The sequence below is a fragment of the Scophthalmus maximus genome, chromosome 8, assembly GCF_022379125.1.
Source record: "Scophthalmus maximus strain ysfricsl-2021 chromosome 8, ASM2237912v1, whole genome shotgun sequence".
In the NCBI taxonomy this organism is placed as follows: domain Eukaryota; kingdom Metazoa; phylum Chordata; class Actinopteri; order Pleuronectiformes; family Scophthalmidae; genus Scophthalmus; species Scophthalmus maximus.
Window position 1 is genome coordinate 11,810,817 of NC_061522.1, and position 20,581 is coordinate 11,831,397.

The 20,581-nt window shown below is 40.4% G+C and overlaps 2 protein-coding genes across 17 annotated transcripts in view; one reads left to right on the plus strand and one right to left on the minus strand.

Annotated features, from left to right (window-relative positions):
- The window catches only part of camk2d2 (calcium/calmodulin-dependent protein kinase (CaM kinase) II delta 2), a 32,602-nt gene extending 18,163 nt beyond the window's left edge, over nucleotides 1–14,439 (plus strand). The window contains exons 5-22 of one of the 11 annotated variants that reach the window (XM_035638401.2): nucleotides 373–438; nucleotides 1,026–1,098; nucleotides 2,658–2,760; nucleotides 2,915–2,998; nucleotides 3,259–3,353; nucleotides 3,891–4,013; nucleotides 4,237–4,320; nucleotides 4,635–4,677; nucleotides 5,844–5,881; nucleotides 6,851–6,910; nucleotides 8,464–8,508; nucleotides 8,784–8,832; nucleotides 9,310–9,408; nucleotides 9,695–9,715; nucleotides 10,109–10,184; nucleotides 10,283–10,377; nucleotides 11,505–11,733; nucleotides 12,864–14,439. In XM_035638401.2, coding sequence (XP_035494294.1) covers nucleotides 373–438; nucleotides 1,026–1,098; nucleotides 2,658–2,760; nucleotides 2,915–2,998; nucleotides 3,259–3,353; nucleotides 3,891–4,013; nucleotides 4,237–4,320; nucleotides 4,635–4,677; nucleotides 5,844–5,881; nucleotides 6,851–6,910; nucleotides 8,464–8,508; nucleotides 8,784–8,832; nucleotides 9,310–9,408; nucleotides 9,695–9,715; nucleotides 10,109–10,184; nucleotides 10,283–10,377; nucleotides 11,505–11,733; nucleotides 12,864–12,867 — 1,387 coding nt within the window. In that variant the 3' untranslated portion in view covers nucleotides 12,868–14,439. Of the gene's footprint in view, nucleotides 1–372; nucleotides 439–1,025; nucleotides 1,099–2,657; nucleotides 2,761–2,914; nucleotides 2,999–3,258; nucleotides 3,354–3,890; nucleotides 4,014–4,236; nucleotides 4,321–4,634; nucleotides 4,678–5,840; nucleotides 5,882–6,850; nucleotides 6,911–8,463; nucleotides 8,509–8,783; nucleotides 8,833–9,309; nucleotides 9,409–9,694; nucleotides 9,716–10,108; nucleotides 10,185–10,282; nucleotides 10,378–11,504; nucleotides 11,738–12,863 lie in introns of those variants that run through there. The other 10 variants (XM_035638399.2, XM_035638400.2, XM_035638402.2 and 7 more) reach the window with 10 other exon arrangements.
- A 1,135-nt stretch (nucleotides 14,440–15,574) lies between these two features.
- ank2a (ankyrin 2a, neuronal) overlaps nucleotides 15,575–20,581 on the minus strand; it is a 68,574-nt gene continuing 63,567 nt past the window's right edge. For all 6 annotated transcript variants that reach the window (XM_035636932.2, XM_035636936.2, XM_035636939.2 and 3 more), the window contains 6 exons: nucleotides 20,059–20,148; nucleotides 19,515–19,598; nucleotides 19,178–19,342; nucleotides 18,856–19,029; nucleotides 18,586–18,677; nucleotides 15,575–17,633 (listed from right to left, as the gene is read on the minus strand). In XM_035636932.2, coding sequence (XP_035492825.2) covers nucleotides 17,426–17,633; nucleotides 18,586–18,677; nucleotides 18,856–19,029; nucleotides 19,178–19,342; nucleotides 19,515–19,598; nucleotides 20,059–20,148 — 813 coding nt within the window. In that variant the 3' untranslated portion in view covers nucleotides 15,575–17,425. The remainder of the gene's footprint in view (nucleotides 17,634–18,585; nucleotides 18,678–18,855; nucleotides 19,030–19,177; nucleotides 19,343–19,514; nucleotides 19,599–20,058; nucleotides 20,149–20,581) is intronic.

Consider the following 20,581-nt stretch of genomic DNA (forward strand, 5'->3'; position numbering starts at 1 on the left):
ATATGTATATATATATGTATATATATATATACATATATATATATATATATATATATATATATATATATATATATATATATATATATATATATATATATATATATATATGTATATATATACCCAAAGCAATCATCAAGGCAGGGGGCACTAAGGACCCTCACTGGGATTACCTGGAATCGAACCCCTGACCTTCCAATACCAGCTGCATATTCATTGATTTATATGTTGTGTGAGGATATCTCTATAGACATGCGATATATGTGTAATGATTTAGTAAATGATTGAATAACTGATTCATTCTCAATGTAAATGTTTGTTCTTCAGACTTCAACAAAGAAGAGACATGTGCACACTAATATTGTCTCCCCGCAGGGTGACAGGAGGAGAGCTGTTCGAGGACATCGTAGCCAGGGAGTACTACAGTGAGGCTGATGCCAGGTAGCACCCACACACCCACACACACACACACACACACACACACACACACACACACTGCTGAGCACAGAAGCTATTATGCATCTCTACTTACTGGAGAGAACAACTGTGTAGACTTACATTGTACGTGCGTGTGTGTGTGTGATTGTGTGTGTGTGTGTGTGCATTTCACATATGGTTGTCTCAGAGGTGCGATGCAGCTGCCTTGTCTCTGAGGCATCTCTTAGAGTTATTTATAAAGGTGATTAATGACATATAGCCTTCTGCATTAATCATACACAGCCCACATGACCAGAAAGAGAGAGAGAGAGAGGTTCTGTTTTCTTGTCATAGACCTTGTATAGCTTTAGTTTGTCTGTACTGTGTAATACATCATATCATTTGGAAAATGACTTGCCGTCATGTAACTTAGTGCCATATGTAGAGAAAACAGCACCACTTACAAGAAGCGTGATGTCAATTGTAATGAGATCGTTTCCTCTTCTTTTCCCTTGAATTAACTTCCATTTTTTCTCTCCACCTTCCTCTTATCTCACCCTCCATTTGTTCCATCACAATCCTGTGCTCATTCATTGCTCTCCTGCCCTCAGCCACTGCATACAGCAGATCCTGGAGAGTGTCCATCACTGCCATGTTAATGGAATCGTCCACAGGGATCTGAAGGTTTGTATCACCGCAGCCGCGGCTGCAGCTCTGTTCAGTCCTGACTCTGTACAACAGATGGCAACTGTTCCCCCCATAGTCCTTCCCTTGCATATTTACGTTTGGCTTCTTTCCTCATTTGTTGTCATTGTTTGCTTGCGTGAACAGAAACAACATACCATTAAGGAGATTTTTGTTACATTATCCGTATGTCTTTATAGAGGCTGGAAAAGCTTTTGGCAGTTATTGAATGTGATGTGACCTTGACCTTTGCTTTGAAATTTGCTGCAATTCTGGTTTGCAGGATTAGAATAAAAACCAAACAGCAGTCTGCCCTCACAGATCATTACATTGGATCCTTGGTGAGATAGTCAATAGTCAATATTCTTCCTGCCAATGTCAAGAATAAATGTTTTTAATACCAGCGCTATGTTGCTGGCAGAATGCTCGCATCTTATGTCTGAGAGTGTGTAGTACTCTTGAGTGTTTCGCTAAGGGGACAGGAATAAGAGCAATCACAAGCCAGGCTCTCAGGAATGATCGCCATTTGCATAATTACATAAAAATTATATTGAGATGTGACAGATTTTCCAAGGTCATGAATATTGTAATAGTAGTCTTTTTTCTCATCGCCCCCGAGAGTGTTTTTTTATGTGGAGGAAAGAGGATACAAGAAAGCTCTCCTGAAAATGTTCAAGTGGATTTTGAACATGTAATTGTACCGTGGGTAAAAAATGAATACAATCTTAATAACCATGTCAACTTTATAAGGGGAGATGTACTTTGCTGGAGTGATTTAAACTTTTCAGATGCTTCACAATCAGGAGGATTTATTCATCATTATGTAAATCATCATGCGGATGAGTCCAGTTGTCAGATAGAGTCTGTGTCCTGTTGTGTCACACGTCTGCGATGAAGTGACTGCTCACAGGCTGTCTGTGGGTAGAGTTTCTAAATGTTAGGAAATGTATTATTCATTAGAGCACACTGTCGAACTGACCTTAGGTTAGCAAAGACCTTTCTGCACCTGTGTCCATGTGTGTGCTGGGGGTTTGCATATATTTACAGGGCTGTGTGACTGTGCTTAACTGTGTTAGTGTGTAGTGTGTGTTTGTTGTTACCCATATGTGGCAAAGTCCCTTTTCCTTTTTGCACCAAATGTCGTCCGTTACACCACACCTTCCCCCTGTAGCCCTCTCCCTGCGGTGTGCACTTTGTTCCCGCTCATGGATTCTGACAGTGGATTGGTGTTACTGTGGTCAAAGGCATCATGTCTGCTACCAATTCACTCTCCCAGAATCCATGAGACTGAGGGAGCAAGTCCACAGCTCCAGCATGGAAAATGTCCGTGGTCACGTAGAGATTTGGTCCCGTGCACATTTCTGTGTCTCTGTCATCTGTGTGGCAGAAAGGGAGTTGCCTCAGACACTGATTTAAGAGCAGTTTAGCGTCGTTGACCCCTAATGGTTCGGATTAGGATTTGGTTCGGCTAATCTGATTTTAGATCTGTGTCTGTGGGCGGCTTGTTCCCAGAGCGTGTGACCTCTCACCTCTAACCTGTTTGACTCCGCCCCCCCCAGCCTGAGAACCTTCTATTGGCCAGTAAGCTGAAGGGGGCGGCGGTCAAGTTGGCTGACTTTGGGCTGGCTATCGAGGTGCAGGGGGACCAGCAGGCATGGTTTGGTGAGTATTCATCCATCCATTTTTTTTCAAGCTGAACCAGTTGGTCAATCAAGCAAGAATCAATGTATCACACATTTAGTTAGGCTGGTCAATGAGTTGCCCGCTCCCGCCTTCCATTCCACTTCTCTTCCCTCCCTCCATGTCACTCCTCCAGGTTTTGCCGGCACCCCGGGCTATTTGTCTCCGGAAGTTCTGAGGAAAGACCCGTATGGAAAACCAGTGGACATGTGGGCCTGTGGTAAATAACATTCAAATTCTCTCACTGCAACTGTTCGAATGAACTTGACGCTGGAGCTAAAGCCTCAATCTAAGGCTTTGTCTGAGCCGGTCAGGTGTGTGACGAATTGGGTCTGCACCTACACTGTAGCTTCATGCTGTTTCAAGTGTGTTGTGTGGTGTTAATTGAGTACTTTTATTTAATGTTGGTGAATAACAAAGCAGTGCACTTTGTTGTTATTAGCTCTCTTTATGCTTAACTACATGTCCCCCCTCTTCCAGGTGTCATTTTGTACATCCTGCTGGTGGGCTACCCTCCCTTCTGGGACGAGGACCAGCACCGCCTCTACCAGCAAATTAAGGCCGGGGCCTATGATGTAAGTGTCCCCCCGCTGTGTGACAAGCAAACAGATGGTTTATAAGAATTATTTTTATGGTAATGTTAGTGTAGGGCAGAGGCCTTTCTAAATGGCTATAATGGCAAATGTGCAAATGTCAAGGCCAAAATGCTTCCACACATCACCTCTGTGATGGTCTGTGATGAGCACGGCTCAGTAGTTTTCTCTACTCTGCATTAGTGAAGACGATAACAATTGTCTAGTTTAGTGATGGGGCAACAGGGCACACAACAGATCAGAGTGGGTTTTCAAGTGGCCAGTTGTGCTATTACACTGTGAAGTTTGAACTCAGACATTTTCCATAATTCCAACTGTAGCCCTAATACACACACTGTCAGTTTTACATACACAGGTTTACTTGATCCAAGATGATGATTGTTTGTCCTTATTGTTTGTCCTGTCCTTTGTCCTGCTACAAGCAAAATATTCTATCAGTTGATGCTATATTTTTCTCTGTATTAGCTGAATCAGTGTAATTAATTTTTGCCATTGTGCTGTTGTTTGTTTTTTTGACAGTTCCCATCCCCAGAGTGGGACACTGTAACTCCTGAGGCCAAAGATCTGATCAACAAGATGCTGACTATCAATCCTAGCAAACGCATCACTGCCACGGAGGCCCTCAAACACCCTTGGATCTGCGTATGTGGCACATACACACTCTGACAGAGACAAACACATTCATAATCTATAAGGCAGAGATTAAGATACGTAGATAAAGATACATACCTTTACTGACCTGGGTACCACACTGCTTTAATGCTATGTTATCTAACTTACATGGACACACGTGCACATCCATACATGGCGCCCATTGTTTCACATCCCATACTAATCCTCAAATCCTCTCATCTTCTCCCTGCAGCAACGGTCCACTGTAGCCTCCATGATGCACAGGCAGGAGACTGTGGAGTGCCTGAAGAAATTCAATGCCAGGAGGAAACTCAAGGTGAGACTTCTGGCAATCTGTCTTGTTTCTATTTATGTGCAAGAATCCATCCAGTCACCCCCCCCCCCCCCCCCTTCCCCCCTCTCTCTCTTTATCTCTCCCTTTCTGTCTTCCTCACTCAGAGACATCCCAGGTTAACGTAGAAATGACGAGTTGCTCTCTAAAACTCTCAAGTTTCTCTTTTACTGTGCTCCACTTTCTTGCTGACACCTTTTAATGAATCTTCCTATTCCCTCCTTCCTTCCTTCCTTCCTTACCTCCTTCCTTCGTCCATCATCATCACCCTCTTCTTTCCTTCTCTTCTATCACTGCAGGGAGCCATATTGACCACTTTGCTGGTCACAAGAAACTTCTCAGGTATGTCAAGACCTGGTTTTGCAGAAATATAACTAAAAATATTTAACTTAATAAAAGCAAATGGTTGGAAATGTTTTCTTAGCATTTGATATTGGAGGAATTTATATTAGTTGGTCAATGAAAAGTGCATCATGTAGTCTTGAGGAAACACATCACAGGCCCTACAAAGTAAGTAAAAATGTGTAGTCAATCTTGAACTTTAACTTGTTTACATATTTTGGAACAACTGTGACCTGTTTCTGAATAGAACAAAGATGATCTTGGCACAAATATGCCATTGGTAAACAGAGTCATCTCTCTTAAGCTGTTGCTCTGTCGCTCTATCTCTATTTTGCAAGCTTTTTTGCATGTATTTCCTTTGACCTATCTCTAATCTCTCAGGCTCATATTAGCGCGCTCTCCCTCCCTTCATTCTACAGTACAGTGCATTAGTGCATTTGTGTCTCTTTTTATTCATTATTTTCTTCCTTTTCAATTTTCTTTCCTTGATTTGTTTGGATTGTGGTATCCATTTGAGGTAAGATTTTTTCGGGTGACAAAGAAATATGTGGTGTTGGGCCCAGCCCATAAGTTGTCATTTTTCTTTCTTGCTCTTCAAATAACCAGTCATAATGTATTTGCATGAAGCTGCGGTGTTTGGTATTCAAACAAGAGCGATGTTGAACCTCACATTTGCAAAAGTACTGATATGAGAGCACAATGAAGCCTACACAAGGATGATGCAGCATGCAAGTTAATGTTTAGATTCTTTATCATCGCAAAGACAAAGAAGAATGTTGGGATTGTTTGTCTGGGCGCTAATGGTTAAGTGCATGTGTTTGCGTGCAAATGTCAATTAAAGATATGCTACATGACTTTTCTAGAGAAAGGTAGATTATCCTTAACATCACCTGCTGATTACACTGAGTCAACCTCCTCCTCCTCTTTCAGCCCCACCCACGTTAATTAGTATGTAATAGGAGAACAACTTTGCATAAACAATGATGCCACTGAAAGCATCTGTTGCATTGCATCATGGATCTTGCAGTTGGATTTTGCACTTGGAGTTTGAAGATAAGCACAGTTGATTGATATGCTTGCTGCATGTTAGTGTAGCCTCAGGCCCAGGACTCTAGTTTGTCAACTACATACTGAAGGGTTGCCTATTTTCTTTCCATCCACAGCAGCCAAGAGTTTGCTCAACAAGAAAGCAGACGGCGTGAAGGTGAGTTAATGTGAGAAAAGTGAGAAAATGCTTTGTTATTTGCATTAGTCTGTTGAAATGTGTCAGAGGAGCCTTATGGATTATTATTATTATTATTAGGATTATTATTATTATGCATTTTGACCTTAACAACTTCATCATTCAGGGACGGTCACTCAATGCAGTGGGCAGCTGGTTATTTTCTAAGCATCATCTCACAGTTGATTTTATGAGTTATTTCTTGTTCATCATAGTTTCTTCTTTTTAAAAAAAACCAACTACTGTGCTGTGTCCTTATTTCTCCATTTGTTTGGGGTCTGATCTAAAATTAACACTTGATGGCGAGATGCATGTGTTCACACGTGCACGTGTGTGTTGAGAGTTATGTGTGACTGATTAATTCCGTGTGCCTGTTTTTTTACATTGAAGTGAGGTTAGACCTCGACACGGGTGGTTTGAATCAGTGTATCTGTGTTTGGGTCTGACTCGGGCTTTACAGTATATGTCATGCTGCATGATTCATTCCAGGGAGTTTGATTGGGGTCACATGGGTGAGGGAAAATGAGAATATGACCAAATAGTTATCATATCAATACAACTACCTTTTTGTAGAAACATAAAAAAGTATTCCCTTGAATTCCTTTCAAAGATAGCCTAGTTCTCCTATGTCCTTGAGCTCAGTGTCTGGAGTGGTACTATCTTAGTAGATCAGAAGATGTAAATAAAAAGATCTGATCATAAGTGGTCAGCTGGAAGCTTCGGAAGCAAATGATAGACTGAGGTGTATGTTCATGCCAGGTGTGAGTTTGAAAAAATACACACATTTCACCAAGAAGTCTTGGTTGGTAACAACCTAACACTCGCTAACATCACATCTTTGGGACACATGAGTTGGAATGGTCCTTTGGAATGGACCGTAGCCAGAGTGTGTGTGCTCCTGTGCGTCTGAAAAGTGTGTGAGTCATGTCCCCTCTACACTGCCCCCTGCAGGTCAACAACAAAGCCAACACAGTGACCAGTCCTAAAGACACTGGCCCTGCCCCTGCACTGGTATACACACAAATCTTCACCTACAGTCGCACCTTCATCAGCAAAACCTCCACATCTCCCAACAACCTCACACCCCATTGTGGAGGAGGTACAGGTTCACCCTTTCAAAGGGGGTTGGATCAGTTCCGGGTCGATCCCAACCTTGCTTGTTATGATTTAAATTCTTAAATCAGGTCTATAAGGAGATTAAAAATATATATATAATGGGTGATAACACGTGGTGAAACATGTCTAACCCGCTCAGCTTTAGGGCTATCCCTGAATGAAATAGTGTGTCAAAGCTTTTGTGAGTGCACGGCATATTCTGAATTAGAGAAGCGTGCATGGGGCATAAGGAGCTCCGCCACTTTGGATTTGCTGGATCTGTAAAATGTAAATGTAGGTTTGAAAACAACAAGAATGATACGTTTGGATTCGGCTTTGAGTAGTGTGGTCCTAAATCTATAGTTAGGGGCAACCTCTACCTCACCCCACCCCACCGCTACCCGTACCCCTGCTCCTTGTCCCCTGGTCCTCTGCAAGAATCCCTCCTCTCACCTTTATCCATACACACTTACACTGTGAACTCTTCCATGTCATCAAATGTAGTTTTGGGTTTTGCATGCAAAAGTAAAATCCCAGACAAGAATCAAAGCACCACAGATGCGTTATTTATTTAGAGTGTGTTGATCACGCAGTTTGTCTTTGCATGGCTGGAAGGTGAGGTTGTCTGCTCCTTGGGCTCAGTGTTGTGCCACTTTGCTTTGTGGTTGTGATTTGGCCGTCATTCATTGGCTTGCGCATGGTGTCTGATGACTGGCTGCCTACGTCAGGCCACATGACTGCTGCACTGCATGATGTCAAAGGCTTTCTGTCTCCCCATTTGCTGACAAGGCGTCTACGCATGAACACAGGCACATGACATCTCTCTCTCTGTCCTCCTCTCTCTCTCTCTCTCTCTCTCTCTCTCTCTCTCTCTCCATCATTACACACACACACACACACACATGCACGCACTGATGTTATAATCTAGTGTAATCTGGGTGAGTGATTAGAAAGACTGAGCGTCAGGATCGATTCCAAAATAGCCCAGACGTCTGATTAAAGCAGGACACTGTTGGGGGCTGATGAGACAAAAGGGCGACACAAAAATAGACATTTAGCAACAATGTCATGTAGAAAGCGAGATCAAAGTGTGAGGGGAGAAAAAAAAGGTAGTCGTAGTTGATATCAGATGCATTGCCGTTGATAGACGTAAAGATGTAGATGAATGTATCGTTGTACTGATATATGCACTCCAGTGCCTGTAGTTTGTCAATAGATAGATAGACAGATAGATAGAAAGATAGAAAGATAGATTGATAGATAGACAGATAGATAGATTGACAGATAGATAGATAGATAGATAGAAAGATAGATGGATAGATAGATAGATAGATAGAGCAAAATAAGTGGTAGACCAAAGTCACAACATTTAAACACTGAGAATACACAGTTTATGTACCCTCATACATTTTTCCTACTTTCTTTCGTTTTTTTTATCTCACACGTTCTCCTTCACTTGTTCTCTTTAGGAACCACAGACCACTGTGATTCACAACCCTGTGGACGGAAACAAGGTATTGCAACAAACCCAACATACTGTTATATAATCAAACGTCAATACATGATGTTCAATCTGGGAATACTGGTGTCCCAGGGGTTCAAGACCCAAGCCATGTGATCGCACAACATGCGGAGTGTTTGAAGAAAGCTTTATTAGTATTGCAAAAATAAGCATTTTATCAGAAACATTTGTTCTGTAACTATCACTGATATTTCAAGCATACACTGTACTATTTCATCGATACGTGTAAATACAAAGTACTGAAATGTAAATGTGGTCATTCTGAAGGAGTCTATCGAGAGTGCCAACACCACCATAGAGGATGAAGATGTAAAAGGTAGGAAGACGTGTCCCCTGCGCTTACAACAGTCGGTCCTCACCATGTCCGACCACACGGATGACTCCTTGTTGTATGTTTTCCTTCACCCTGTTTTGTAACTCAGATAAAGTGCACAGCCAATTAACTACTGCAGCCCCCTCTGGCTGTCAGCTCTTCCTGCAAAAGGCAGTCCGCCCTGTTCTTTTTATAGTCCTACCATCCCTCCCTCGCATCCTTAAGTATCCCCCATTTATGTCTGCTGACATTTGTCAACACTGCTTGTTTTTTCTTTTTCTTCTTCTTCCTTTCTTGTTTTACTTAATGTCTTTTTTCTGTTTTCTTTCTTCCCTTTTTCTGTTTTGTCAAAAACATCGAATTTTCCCCCATAACTTCTATCCTGCCTTTGCCCATGCATACACATGTATGCCATTAAAAAACAACCCCTATTTCTGTGACATCCCCCACCCAACACACACACACACACACACTTGACAGCTCTTCGTCTGGGCAGCTTAGTGAGTGGTATCTTGAGCTCTAAGAGCCGTTCCTCACAGATGTCTGACTCGAGACAGACTCCCACCTCCTCAGTTCAGAGTAAGTCCCTCCACAGTAAGGGAGGTGCCACTTCCTTGTCTTTCATCAGTGAAGAAAACTTCTCTCAACATGTGAACATGCCTCAAATCCTGTGTTCCTTGTTTCTCTCAATGTTTTGAGATTATTGCTCCTTGTGTTCCATCGACTGCGTCTTAACTGGTGAAAAGAATCTGTTTTTGACCCCTACCTGCTCCTTCCATCCAATTTTTTCCTATATATATATACATATATATCTATTAATGTCTTTTTGTTGCATAAATTAAGTAATTCCTTTAATATCCCCCAGCCTGCACCAATAACAATAAAGGTAACTGTCAACATTTATTTAGTCAAAATTGGTTTTGTAGAAAATTCTTGCATCCTAGCATTGAGTTGTCTTTGTTCATTTTGAGCTTTGTTGTTGAAAGGAATTGTGTCGTCCTGCATTTCCCTGCCTGATATCACTATTAGTCATGGGAGGCTTTCTTGTTCTTACGTGACACAGACATAAAATCATTTTGTGGAATACTTCTTTGAGCGCCTTCCATTTCTAATAACTTTGAAATCCTGCTAATTTGTAGACTAGAATCCATTTGGAGCTGATGCGATGTCAGATTTCCTTTATCTGAACTCAGACACACATTTGCCTGAAATACAGTAACATCTCGCAATTCGTCATGTCAGTTTGTCAACGTTGATGTTCTGTGATCTTGTTTTGTAGCTCGCAAACAGGAAATTATCAAAGTTACTGAGCAGTTGATTGAGTCTATCAACAATGGGGACTTTGATGCCTATGCGTAAGTTTTTTGTTTTTGTTTTTTAATTCTAATTGATACTGTTTTTCATACTCTCTCACTTGCTATGCTGAATCTGGATTCTTTTTATGGTCTTACAGGAAGATTTGTGATCCAGGACTGACTTCCTTTGAACCTGAGGCCTTGGGCAACCTGGTGGAAGGACATGACTTCCATCGCTTTTACTTTGAGAATGGTGAGTTCAAAAAACTTTGATCGTGACTTTGATCGTGACAATTTTCTTTTTTGGCAGCATCATCAGGACAGCGGCAGCAGATCTGAAATCTTTTACACAATAGATGAATAAAAGGGCTTATTAGAGTGCCAGAAGTCATTTGCCACTGTTATCCAGAGCAGTTGAGTTGTAGCAGCTGCTGGTCCAGGGTTATTCCAGCTGGCTCTGCACCAAGGGTTAGAGGTTGTCTGTTGTTCATGCACTTCAACTTGATGTTTACCACATGCTCTGGAGATTTTAAATAGAAACTTGTCCTATTAACTTGCTTACATTGGCATGATTTTCTGAACTTACTAATTTCAGGAGTTGTTTGCTCTGAAGCAACGAGGGAAAACTTCCTGCTTGATTCTCAGTGGAGCGAGCTTGTTTGTTAAATCTAATGTCCTGGCAAATAGCCCGAAGCCCGGTCACTGAAAATCCTAACAAACTGAAGTATAAATAATTGCAGAAGCCATGTCAATCTTAAGTTAGGTTTTGTCCCACAATGTAATGTGCAGACAGAAAATGAACAACTCATATTACCAGTGTAGGTAGCATTTTAGACATGAAGTACAGATGGACCCAACATACCTACAATCCTGCACAGAAAGTGTTATTTCTTCTGGTTAATTGAAGGGGTAACAACAATAGATAAAACAATATAGCAATAGATCTCAATATTTGAAAAATACGGAAGGTCACCAATACAGCACAAGAGGTATTGAGCAAGTTTGCACGAAAGAGAGAGTGTAAATTCTGCAGTATGGGCTAAATTGTTCGCTGATACAGTACAAGAACATGGCTGGGAATATGGGCCAACCCTAGAGCACAAAATCACTAATGAATAATGGCCGCTATAAATGGCAGAATGTCCCCAGTCTCGGTAAAAATAGTTCAAATAAACCAGATATGTCCCAGAAACCTCATATCACTTGGCAAGCGTGTGCTTGTCCACGATCCAACATCCACATATTGGAGACTTAAGTTCCTCTTGTTTTCATGTTTGTATTCCATCTAAGTTAGAATCTATGTTTTGTTTTTGGACAGTGATGCGGCTGTATCAGATTTTCATGACCTCCCTGTAATCAGTTGGCGTGTCTCATTTACAGCCCTATCCAAAGGGAACAAGCCAGTGCACACCATCCTCTTGAACCCACACGTGCACCTAATTGGGGAAAATGCAGCGTGCATTGCCTATATCCGACTGACCCAGTACATGGACGGCAGCGGCATGCCCCGCACCATGCAGTCTGAGGAGACCCGTGTGTGGCACCGCCGTGACGGCAAGTGGCAGAACATCCACTTTCACCGCTCCGGCTCACCCAGCATCCCTTCCCAGTAAGAAACACACAGCAGCTCACAGTCCAGTTATACCAACCTCGGTGGCTAAACGTCTTACCTTGATGTAGAAGTGTGTTCCAGGGAGAGATCAGTGCATCTTTACATCACTATTGGGTGTAATCATGTACCGCAGACTTGGAACTTCAACTAGAGATGGCAGTGAAATGGGCTACTGCTTTTCAGCCTAGAGTCAAGTTACTTTTTTAACGTAGACCAATGTAGTAGGGCTTGTTGCGTAAAGGTTTACCAAGACCTTAGCTATTGTTGCTACAACTGTCTATATTCTTCTAATGCATAATGCACATCTTCATTATGCAGTTTGGAGCATGTATACTACTCAAAATTTGCAGCTGCAATCATTATTGGACAACCATAGATTTTGTCAACTAGAATGACTTTGTCGCTAGTAAATTTTGCTAATAGCTTGCTACCATAAAGTTTAAACTAATGCCAACGCTGAAACTTGTCGGCTAAAAACCACAATTCACTTTTTAATATTACCAGCTAACTCATTTTAAAACAGGAACTTATAAAGGTGAAATGTTGTACCCCTAGTGGCTCCAGCTATTATTTTTGTTTGGTCGCAAAGCTTATGGAGGACCAATATAATCGCCCATGATGTCGTTTTTCTATTGCCATTACACTGGGCAATCAGCATTAACATCATAATGACAAGTTTAAGCCAAAAAGTTGTCTATTTCCGCTTTAAGAGCATTGATTTCCCTCAATTTAGTAATTCAGTCTTTAATGAATCACAACAACTAGCAGGCTGAGCAGGTTTTGTCCCGACGGAAACTGGTGAATGTCCAACCTTTTTACAAGTTCAGCAAGATAAGTGTCAGAAGAGTAAATGAGGTCAGTAAAGCACACCCTGTATGTGAAAAGGAAAGGATTAATTATCCCAAGTAAAAGAAATCGTTGGTGTGCATGGGTCATAGGTGTGTAGGGGCCATTGTGCAATGGCCTTGGGATGTTAGTAATCACACCTTTTCCTGCAATTATGTCATTAGGTCTGCTGTGAAAAAAGTCTCTGATTATTTCTTGACAGACAGGCTAAACATTTTAATTGCTCTGTGTGATCTGTCAGTAGAGATTCACATGCTTGTTCTCTCTCCCTCTTGTTGCAGTTAATGGAATATCAAAGTTTGGTCAAAAAAAAAAGAAAAGAAAAGAAAAATCCATCAGCAAATCCTGTAGGGCAGTTAACAACCAACCCATGACTGCTCTCTGACCTTTGACCGTTCTGTAAGGATATGACGTCGTACAGGACACAAGTATTAATACATTTTACTGTTATGGCATTTTATTAATGGACATCATTCGAGACCACCGTTGGGTGGCTGCACACTGTATTTGGACATTATGAAACAAGCATATTGGCAACATTTGTTTGTTTGTTTTTTAAGATGTTTTGGTATGCATTTTAAATATAAATAGAGATGTTTAAAAATCTACTACTGTAACCTCTCCCAAAAATTAGTTCTGTATTTTTACGTGTATTTTTGTGTGTGCAATACAAAACATTTGGAAGATCAGAATGTTAAAATTTAGCTTGCTTTAGTTCTGGTGATGTATATACATTGTGATTGTTGATAAAATCGAACATTGAAATTGCTATTCTTGCTATCGAGGAATTAAGAGTTTATGTAAAATCCAGTTTATGGGCTACATTTATGTTTGCTATGAGCTAAGTCATTCTGTTTGAATTGTCCAATTTCAACCTATAATACTAATTTAAATGTAAAGAAAAGCAGAGCAGCTTAAACTTTGCATTGAGGTATGTTTGCCTTTATATCAGTGAAATAAGAAATAAGAGAATGTAGCATATATGTAATATATGAAAAATTAAAGACTATTGTGTAGTGCATGGGGGTGGGGTTGTGAGTAAGATCATATGATACTATAATATCTTCTGTTTGATCTGTGAATCACTGACTTCTTTGTTTGCATTTGTTAATGTTGTGCATTAGTCCTGTCCCAAATGTTTCTAATGTCCTCTAATATCATTGAACTGCTGTAAAATCGGTGACAGTCATGGTTGACATCCAGCGTGAATATCAACACCTCATATCTAAGAGGAGGAAAAACAAACTCCTGGTTGCAGAAGCACCCCTTATATTTTGTATAAAAAATGAGGGGAAAAAAAGGTCATTTTTCATAATGTTTGTACTTGTATTGTATGACTTTGTGTAGGGTTTCTGTTGTCATTTTATTCTGGTCATTTCCGGCGTGTTACTTTGCCAGTTGCACAGAGAAGGCGGAGATGATGAAGATTGAACAAAGGCACTATAGTCTCCACCTTCAGTCAGCTGAAGCATCAACCTGACCTGGTTGGGCCAATAAGTCTGGAAGCATTGTGAAAGCATTGGATTGCAGTCATAGAAGAGCATGGTGACAGGACGGTGGAGGAGAGGAGTCGAATGAGATTGTTGGGATGTCTTCTTTGACTAGAGCCAGTGGTCTCCTCACCACTGCAGGACAATGCCAGTGTCTTTGTCATCCTTACTGTTTGCTCTTTTCAATTGTTTTTTCTCTTTTTTTTTTTTTTAAGGGGAAAATGTGTTAAAAATTTCTTTTGACAAAAAGTATGATGTCAATGCAATGCACCACTCCTTATATGGTGTGTACCTATTGCCAGCACGGCGATGGTCGGCTTAACATGTTTATCAAATAAATAAATCAGCTTAAAGGTGTGATAATGAATGAGTTATAACTTGTTTTGTGTTGTCGGTCAATCATTATTGCCCTATCTGTTGTTTGTGAAGACTTGAAGTTGATTGTTTGAAACATTAGATCGAAGATGATAATATTAGTCTAAAAGCAATGTATCAGTCCTGTCATGCAAATGAAACTTAACAACTTTAAGTTTCAATAAATCACTTTTAAAGCACCAGGTGGTCCTGCCTCAGAGTTAAATGGGCACTTTGTAATTTCACTTACCTATTTTGTTAATTTGACAGATCATTACAATAAATACGATCTCTCGAATAAACGTAAAAAATTCAGCTTAACGAGTGCATGTAGAGAGTTAAGAACAAGGCCTGTGTTATTGTTGATCACAGGTGGTGCTTCTCTTTCACCTCATTTTCTGACTTAATGGTGACACCTTGTGGATAGTGTGAGACCTGAAAAAATTAATAGTTAAAATAACACATCTATAACTATATATTTACCTCACACCATCACGTAAAATACAGGTTTGGTGTAGCTCCTCTGTTATCGCCTGACTTATTAAGGTTTGTGGTTGTAACAAGGTTGCTGGGTACAAATCTGCATTCCATGCTTTTTCCCTTCCAAAGGATTGTGGACATTTACATATTATGTAAATTATGTTATATTATGTCTTAATTGCAAGGTCATTTGTAGGGTGCAAAACCAAAGGAAGAGATTATTCCAATCATTAAAGCTCCTCCAAAATGCTGAATGCTGACAAGCCTGCTGCCTCATTCATACCGAGTGACATTTCTTACCAAGCAGCTTGATTTGAGTGTGGTTACATATACAGCCTTATGAAATGGATTATAATATATCGGGTCTTCTTTTCTTTTGGAGATTTAAAAAGTGCGTAGTGTAAACACAATTATTCAATAAATCTATTAAATATATCATACTTCTATATCAGTTTTCGTATTGACATTATCTAAGCTCTGCTGTTGGAGATTCCTTTACTGTTGCACTACCTCTGAGGTCCAGCAGGGGGAAGCACCAGGTCCGTTCAGCCCTCAGGACTGATTAAAGATGTACATGTATAGTTTTCTTTAGAGCACAGGTTGTGTCATATGGTTAAGCCTGGGAAAATGATTGGGGGCCCACACAGTTAAATACACAAAATGCACAATATATTTGTAGATTTTTATTCTCTATCAGCCATAGACACTTCAGCCATTTTGTTTTTGTCTTTTTGAATTTAATAACAGTACTACATGCCCTTATAGATATTTATATGCATTGTATATATATATATAACTGTCATCGTCACAGAAAAAAGGGATGCTGATTCTTCAAATTAAAAGCATACCTGTCACAGTGAACTTCCACTAGTTTTCATTTTTCTAAATCACAAAGTAAACGGTGATAGTGAAATAAATACATTACATGTTGTAGATACATACAGTAGCGTTACTCAGAGCTGTGAAAAATGATATATTTAAGCTCTCAACCGGCCTCATTACGTGTATGTCTGGTGAGTCATCGTTATCATTTTATCATCTGTCTGAGACTATCCCTGTGGCTACGATATACTGTACCTGTGCAGAAGAAGCAAGGAGGAGTTTCCTCCTGACATTCAGTGCAAATGCAGTTTGTGTAAAATAAAGACGTTTTTTTTTGTTCTTTGCTGAAACTAGCAAAACACTTTTACTACACACACGGACTCATTCACTCACAGACACACGTCACACAACCGCCAACGCCTGGTCCAACATTTTGTCGTTCAAAAGATAAACTAATAAAGTCCAACAGAAAAGACCTTAAGCCACTTCCACTTCCAATTTGGAGGGACTTCCCAATAATAAGAAGCTTCTAATTGGGTGTCAAACTTAAGATTAAATAAATTGTCTATATCAACAAACCAAGCTAAACTCAGAATCAAAGATAAACTCTAAAATGAGACATTAAAATAAGCTACAGTACCCTTTTCAAAACATTTGTCAATGCAGAATTTAACTTAACACATGCACGGACGAATTTCAACCAAGGAGCTACAGTACATCCTCATTCACACCTTCACCAGTCATTCAACACACATTTTAAGATCAACAACTTAAAAGAAGTCCCCCTCCCCACCGCATCAAAAAGAAAAGAAAAATGAATTACACATAACACAGAAAGAAATACATTCAGAAGGGAAAGAGAGGCAGAAGGGCAATCCATAGAACTACAAAGCAGTCAAAGCTAGGATCATGATGGCAGATGTTGATTAGTCATGCCTGCTCTACTTCACGAGTGATTATTAATTCCTAGGCTACAGATGTCGGTAATGTCTAGATTATAGATAATATATAATTCCCAAAGACAGATTACACATAGCCTACACAAAACACAGCAGCAGCAGCAGCAGCAGCAGCAGCAGCAGTAGTTCAATTCAGTGTTGATACAGTCTGTTTTTCTCTGTGACATTTTGACCGCCTGAGCCAAAATCACAGCTAGTTCAGTGAGTGAAATAGTTTTTCAGTTAGGCATATCTGAGAAACTCTGCTTGTGAGAGGCAGTGCTGTGTGAAACATTTTCTTTCAGTCCGAGCACCTACTAAGAGAGCAAAACCAGTATTTTGCAGGTAAAGAGTTCTTTACCTTCAAGAGGTTCGTGAGTTAGTTGATGTGAAATATATTCAACGGATTTATATGTTTTGTGTTGCTCTACCACAGAAATCAGGACTATGATTTCAAATCTGACATGGACAGTAAAATCAATCAGGATAACAACAGAAGGTTTTCTTTGGTCACATTAAAGGCAAAACAACATCAGAACATGAAAAGAAAATCATGACTTCATAACACTAGCAATGGGGAAAAAACTAAAAAATTCTGAACAAGATGTCTTCTTCCAGGACTTAATGGGGAACACTGTGGTAGCTCTGAGGTGCCACGGTGCACACTGGGATTACAGTTGTCTAATGCATAGGATTATGGGGGACTTAAGCATTGAAACGGCCAGGAAGTCGATGGGAGGGAAAGCATTACAGATTCCCCTACTCTTCCTCCTCCACTCCGTCCTCATCCGTGTCCTCCTCGTCTTCTTTGTGGTATTGATGGAAGAGCTGGTGGAGATGCTGCTGGAGACCACATAGTTTTGTCCCTTTTCTGGGACTGTCCACCTGCTCTAGAAGAACCCGTTTGCGCTGTCCAGCTCCCTTCACCACTGTCCGTCTGAGGGTGCGACCTTTACGCATGTGAGCCCTAGAGACGGAGCAAAGAGCCAGTGGAAACAAACGGATGAAGACAGGTCATCTCAAAAATGCCCCTGTGGCTGTGTGGAAATTGAATTGAAGGAGAATATGTTGCTTTAGTTTTAAGAAACAAAAAACCCACAATTTATGTTATGCCTTGTTAATAAAGCATGCAAGTTGTGATTTTGTGTATAGCAACGTCATAGCTACTTTTAGCTGCAAAAATGTAAGGATCATGTTAAAGGAAAAATCACCAAGAGGCAAATCCCAAAGCTTAGATTCAGTGCGGAGGTACATTAACAGCAACTGCTTATAAACTGCCTCCCGAAACCAAAAAATGGGTAACTGTCAAGAAAGAAATCCCAACAACATAATTTGTGTTTCTTAGATGTTGCACCACCAACCGCCAAAGCAACTTCAGTGCTCCTTGGCATAGATGTCTATTAAATACTGGAGGGATGAACACCAGTCTTCAAAAGGATATTCCCTCATTTGTTTTGAAGATAGTGGAGAGCACTGTCTGATATGTCGCCATTTTTTTGTTGCTGTGCCTCCAGTTTAGATTGTTAATTATTTGATATACTGGCAAACACATCTTTGTTTGTCCTCCCCGAGAAGCTTATGGAGGCAAAATACATAGTAGTACACACACACACACACACACACACACAAAGAGTAGTAAATCCTAATAGTATGATAGTAAAGGATAATAATAATAATAATAGTAATAATACTATGATTTACTAAATCACACATGAACTGAACCACACTGTAATTGTTCCACTAAATAGTGTGATAATATTTAAGTAGATTAGAATTATATTCATTCAATATGAGTATATTCAACATTAGTTAACCAGATAAAACCACAGCAAAGTCGTCACTGTAAAAAAACACGCACACACACAAAGCTCAATAAGTCACACGCGCAATCAAAGAGGTGCACCTCAGCACTCACACACCTCCTGACCACAGTTCCATCTTCTTTGATAGTCTCTCTTTCTACCACATGAGGGAGCTCTGCTCTGCTAAACCCACTTATATAAGCTAGTGCCTGGTGGCATTAAGAGGAGAAAACAGGCTTCACTTTATTTGGAAAGATTCAGATATGAAACAATCCCCCCCCCAAGGAATTCAACACAAACACTGTATTTGATACACAACTTATAAAATCCCTATTACAGGCATGTAAAGTCTGTTATAGAACAATGGTGACAAGGTTGTTAACAAACCTGTTTAAAGTCATCTTGGGCTGTGGGAAGGTCAGAGGCCAAAGACGGATCACCCTGGTGTGTCATTGTCCTTTCACCCTCCACCACCTTTGTCCTTTCCACAAGACTGACCTTACTACCCTCAGCTGTCTCCTGCCTCGATACTGAGAAACCCTCACCTTCAGCAAATGTTACCTAGGTGAGAATAAAAGAGCTATTTGTTATTAAATCATAATTCAGTCATAAACTAATACCAATACAAATAGGTTTGTCTGATATTTTCTAATAAAAAGAGATTTAGATGACTGTGATAATGAAAACTAATTATATACAGGACACACACCTCTGAATGGTCTCCCTCACTCTTCAGTACAGTCCGCTTCACAACCTTGGAGTATCTATCTCCCTCTGCTACACTGACGGACCCCTGGGGAGCTCCCTCCACTGACACCTCTTCCCGCTCCACGCCATCCGCAGAAACACACTTGCGAATAATTTTACGGGTTACCTGAGGAAGATTATGTGATCAAAGACCTTCTGGTGGTGAGGCCTTAACTGAAGGGGAAATGTAATTGTCCACAAATTTTGCTGCAAACTTTTCAGAAACCAATGTTGTCTGAGCAACAATGCAAACAAAAGTATTGCTGCACAATCACAACTTTTTCTTTGTTAAGCGTTACCTTCTTGACAACGATGTGTCCACTTTCATCCTTGTACTGCTCTTCTGTCACTGACTGAGTGGGGAGGTCAGGCAATTCATCAGCCTGTAAAGGAAACATGATAAACAATAATCAGGTATGATAACTTGGGTTAGTGAGTAATGTTAACGTGTTCAATTCTCGTATTGAGAAATACCACACCAAAGCATGTTAAGAGAAAAAACAGGACACAAAACTTAGGAAGAATATATTAGGAAGAAATTCAGTGAGAGTAGGGACTTTGGGAAACAGGAAACAAACTTGCATTCTCAGGGAAAAAAGGTTATGTTGACAAAAGAACCATCAAAGAAATGTTCAGTGCAGCATAAAACAGGTCCAGCCATCTATGCAAATCAAGTGGCTTCTTTTAAATGCTAAATCTTCACACAACTTTGTTTTAAACCCTGATTGTTAGACAGTAAAACTCTAACTTGACAGTGAAGACCTTGCTGGGTTACAGTTGCACTCTGGAAGCCACGCCCTCCATGCTCATTGAAAACACCATCAGTCATGCTAAATCAGATACCTGTATGACAACTCTCCTGCGCACTATTCTGGTGGTCAAAAATTCTTCATCTGAACTTTCTGACATTGTTCCGAGCTCTGCAGTGATCTCCTGGCCAAGCAACAGAAATCAATTAAGGTTTGAGGACAGACAATATATGAATGCTATGTTTTCAGCAAAATAGGCAGTAAGCAGAGTGATATGCTGCACTTTCCGTTGATTTTGAGAGTCTTACATTGGAAAGTACAACATGGCAGTCTGTAGCTTGGAAAAATATATTCGAAACATACCATGCTTTTACCCAATTGAGGAATTAATGTGCTTGTTGCTGTCGAAAAAACACATAGCTTGTGCTATTACTCTGAGTGATATAGCTGGTTACAAGCAGCAAAGTGACATGCTGAGTTAGGACTGGATAAATCTGAAATCAAAACAAAAATAAGGGTGGTAGGGATTTTTTAGGTCCAATCCATCTGGCCAGAGGGTTAGCAATCATTTCACTCTTAAGCAAATACTGTATTTGAATAAGCTCAGCTCTGGGGGT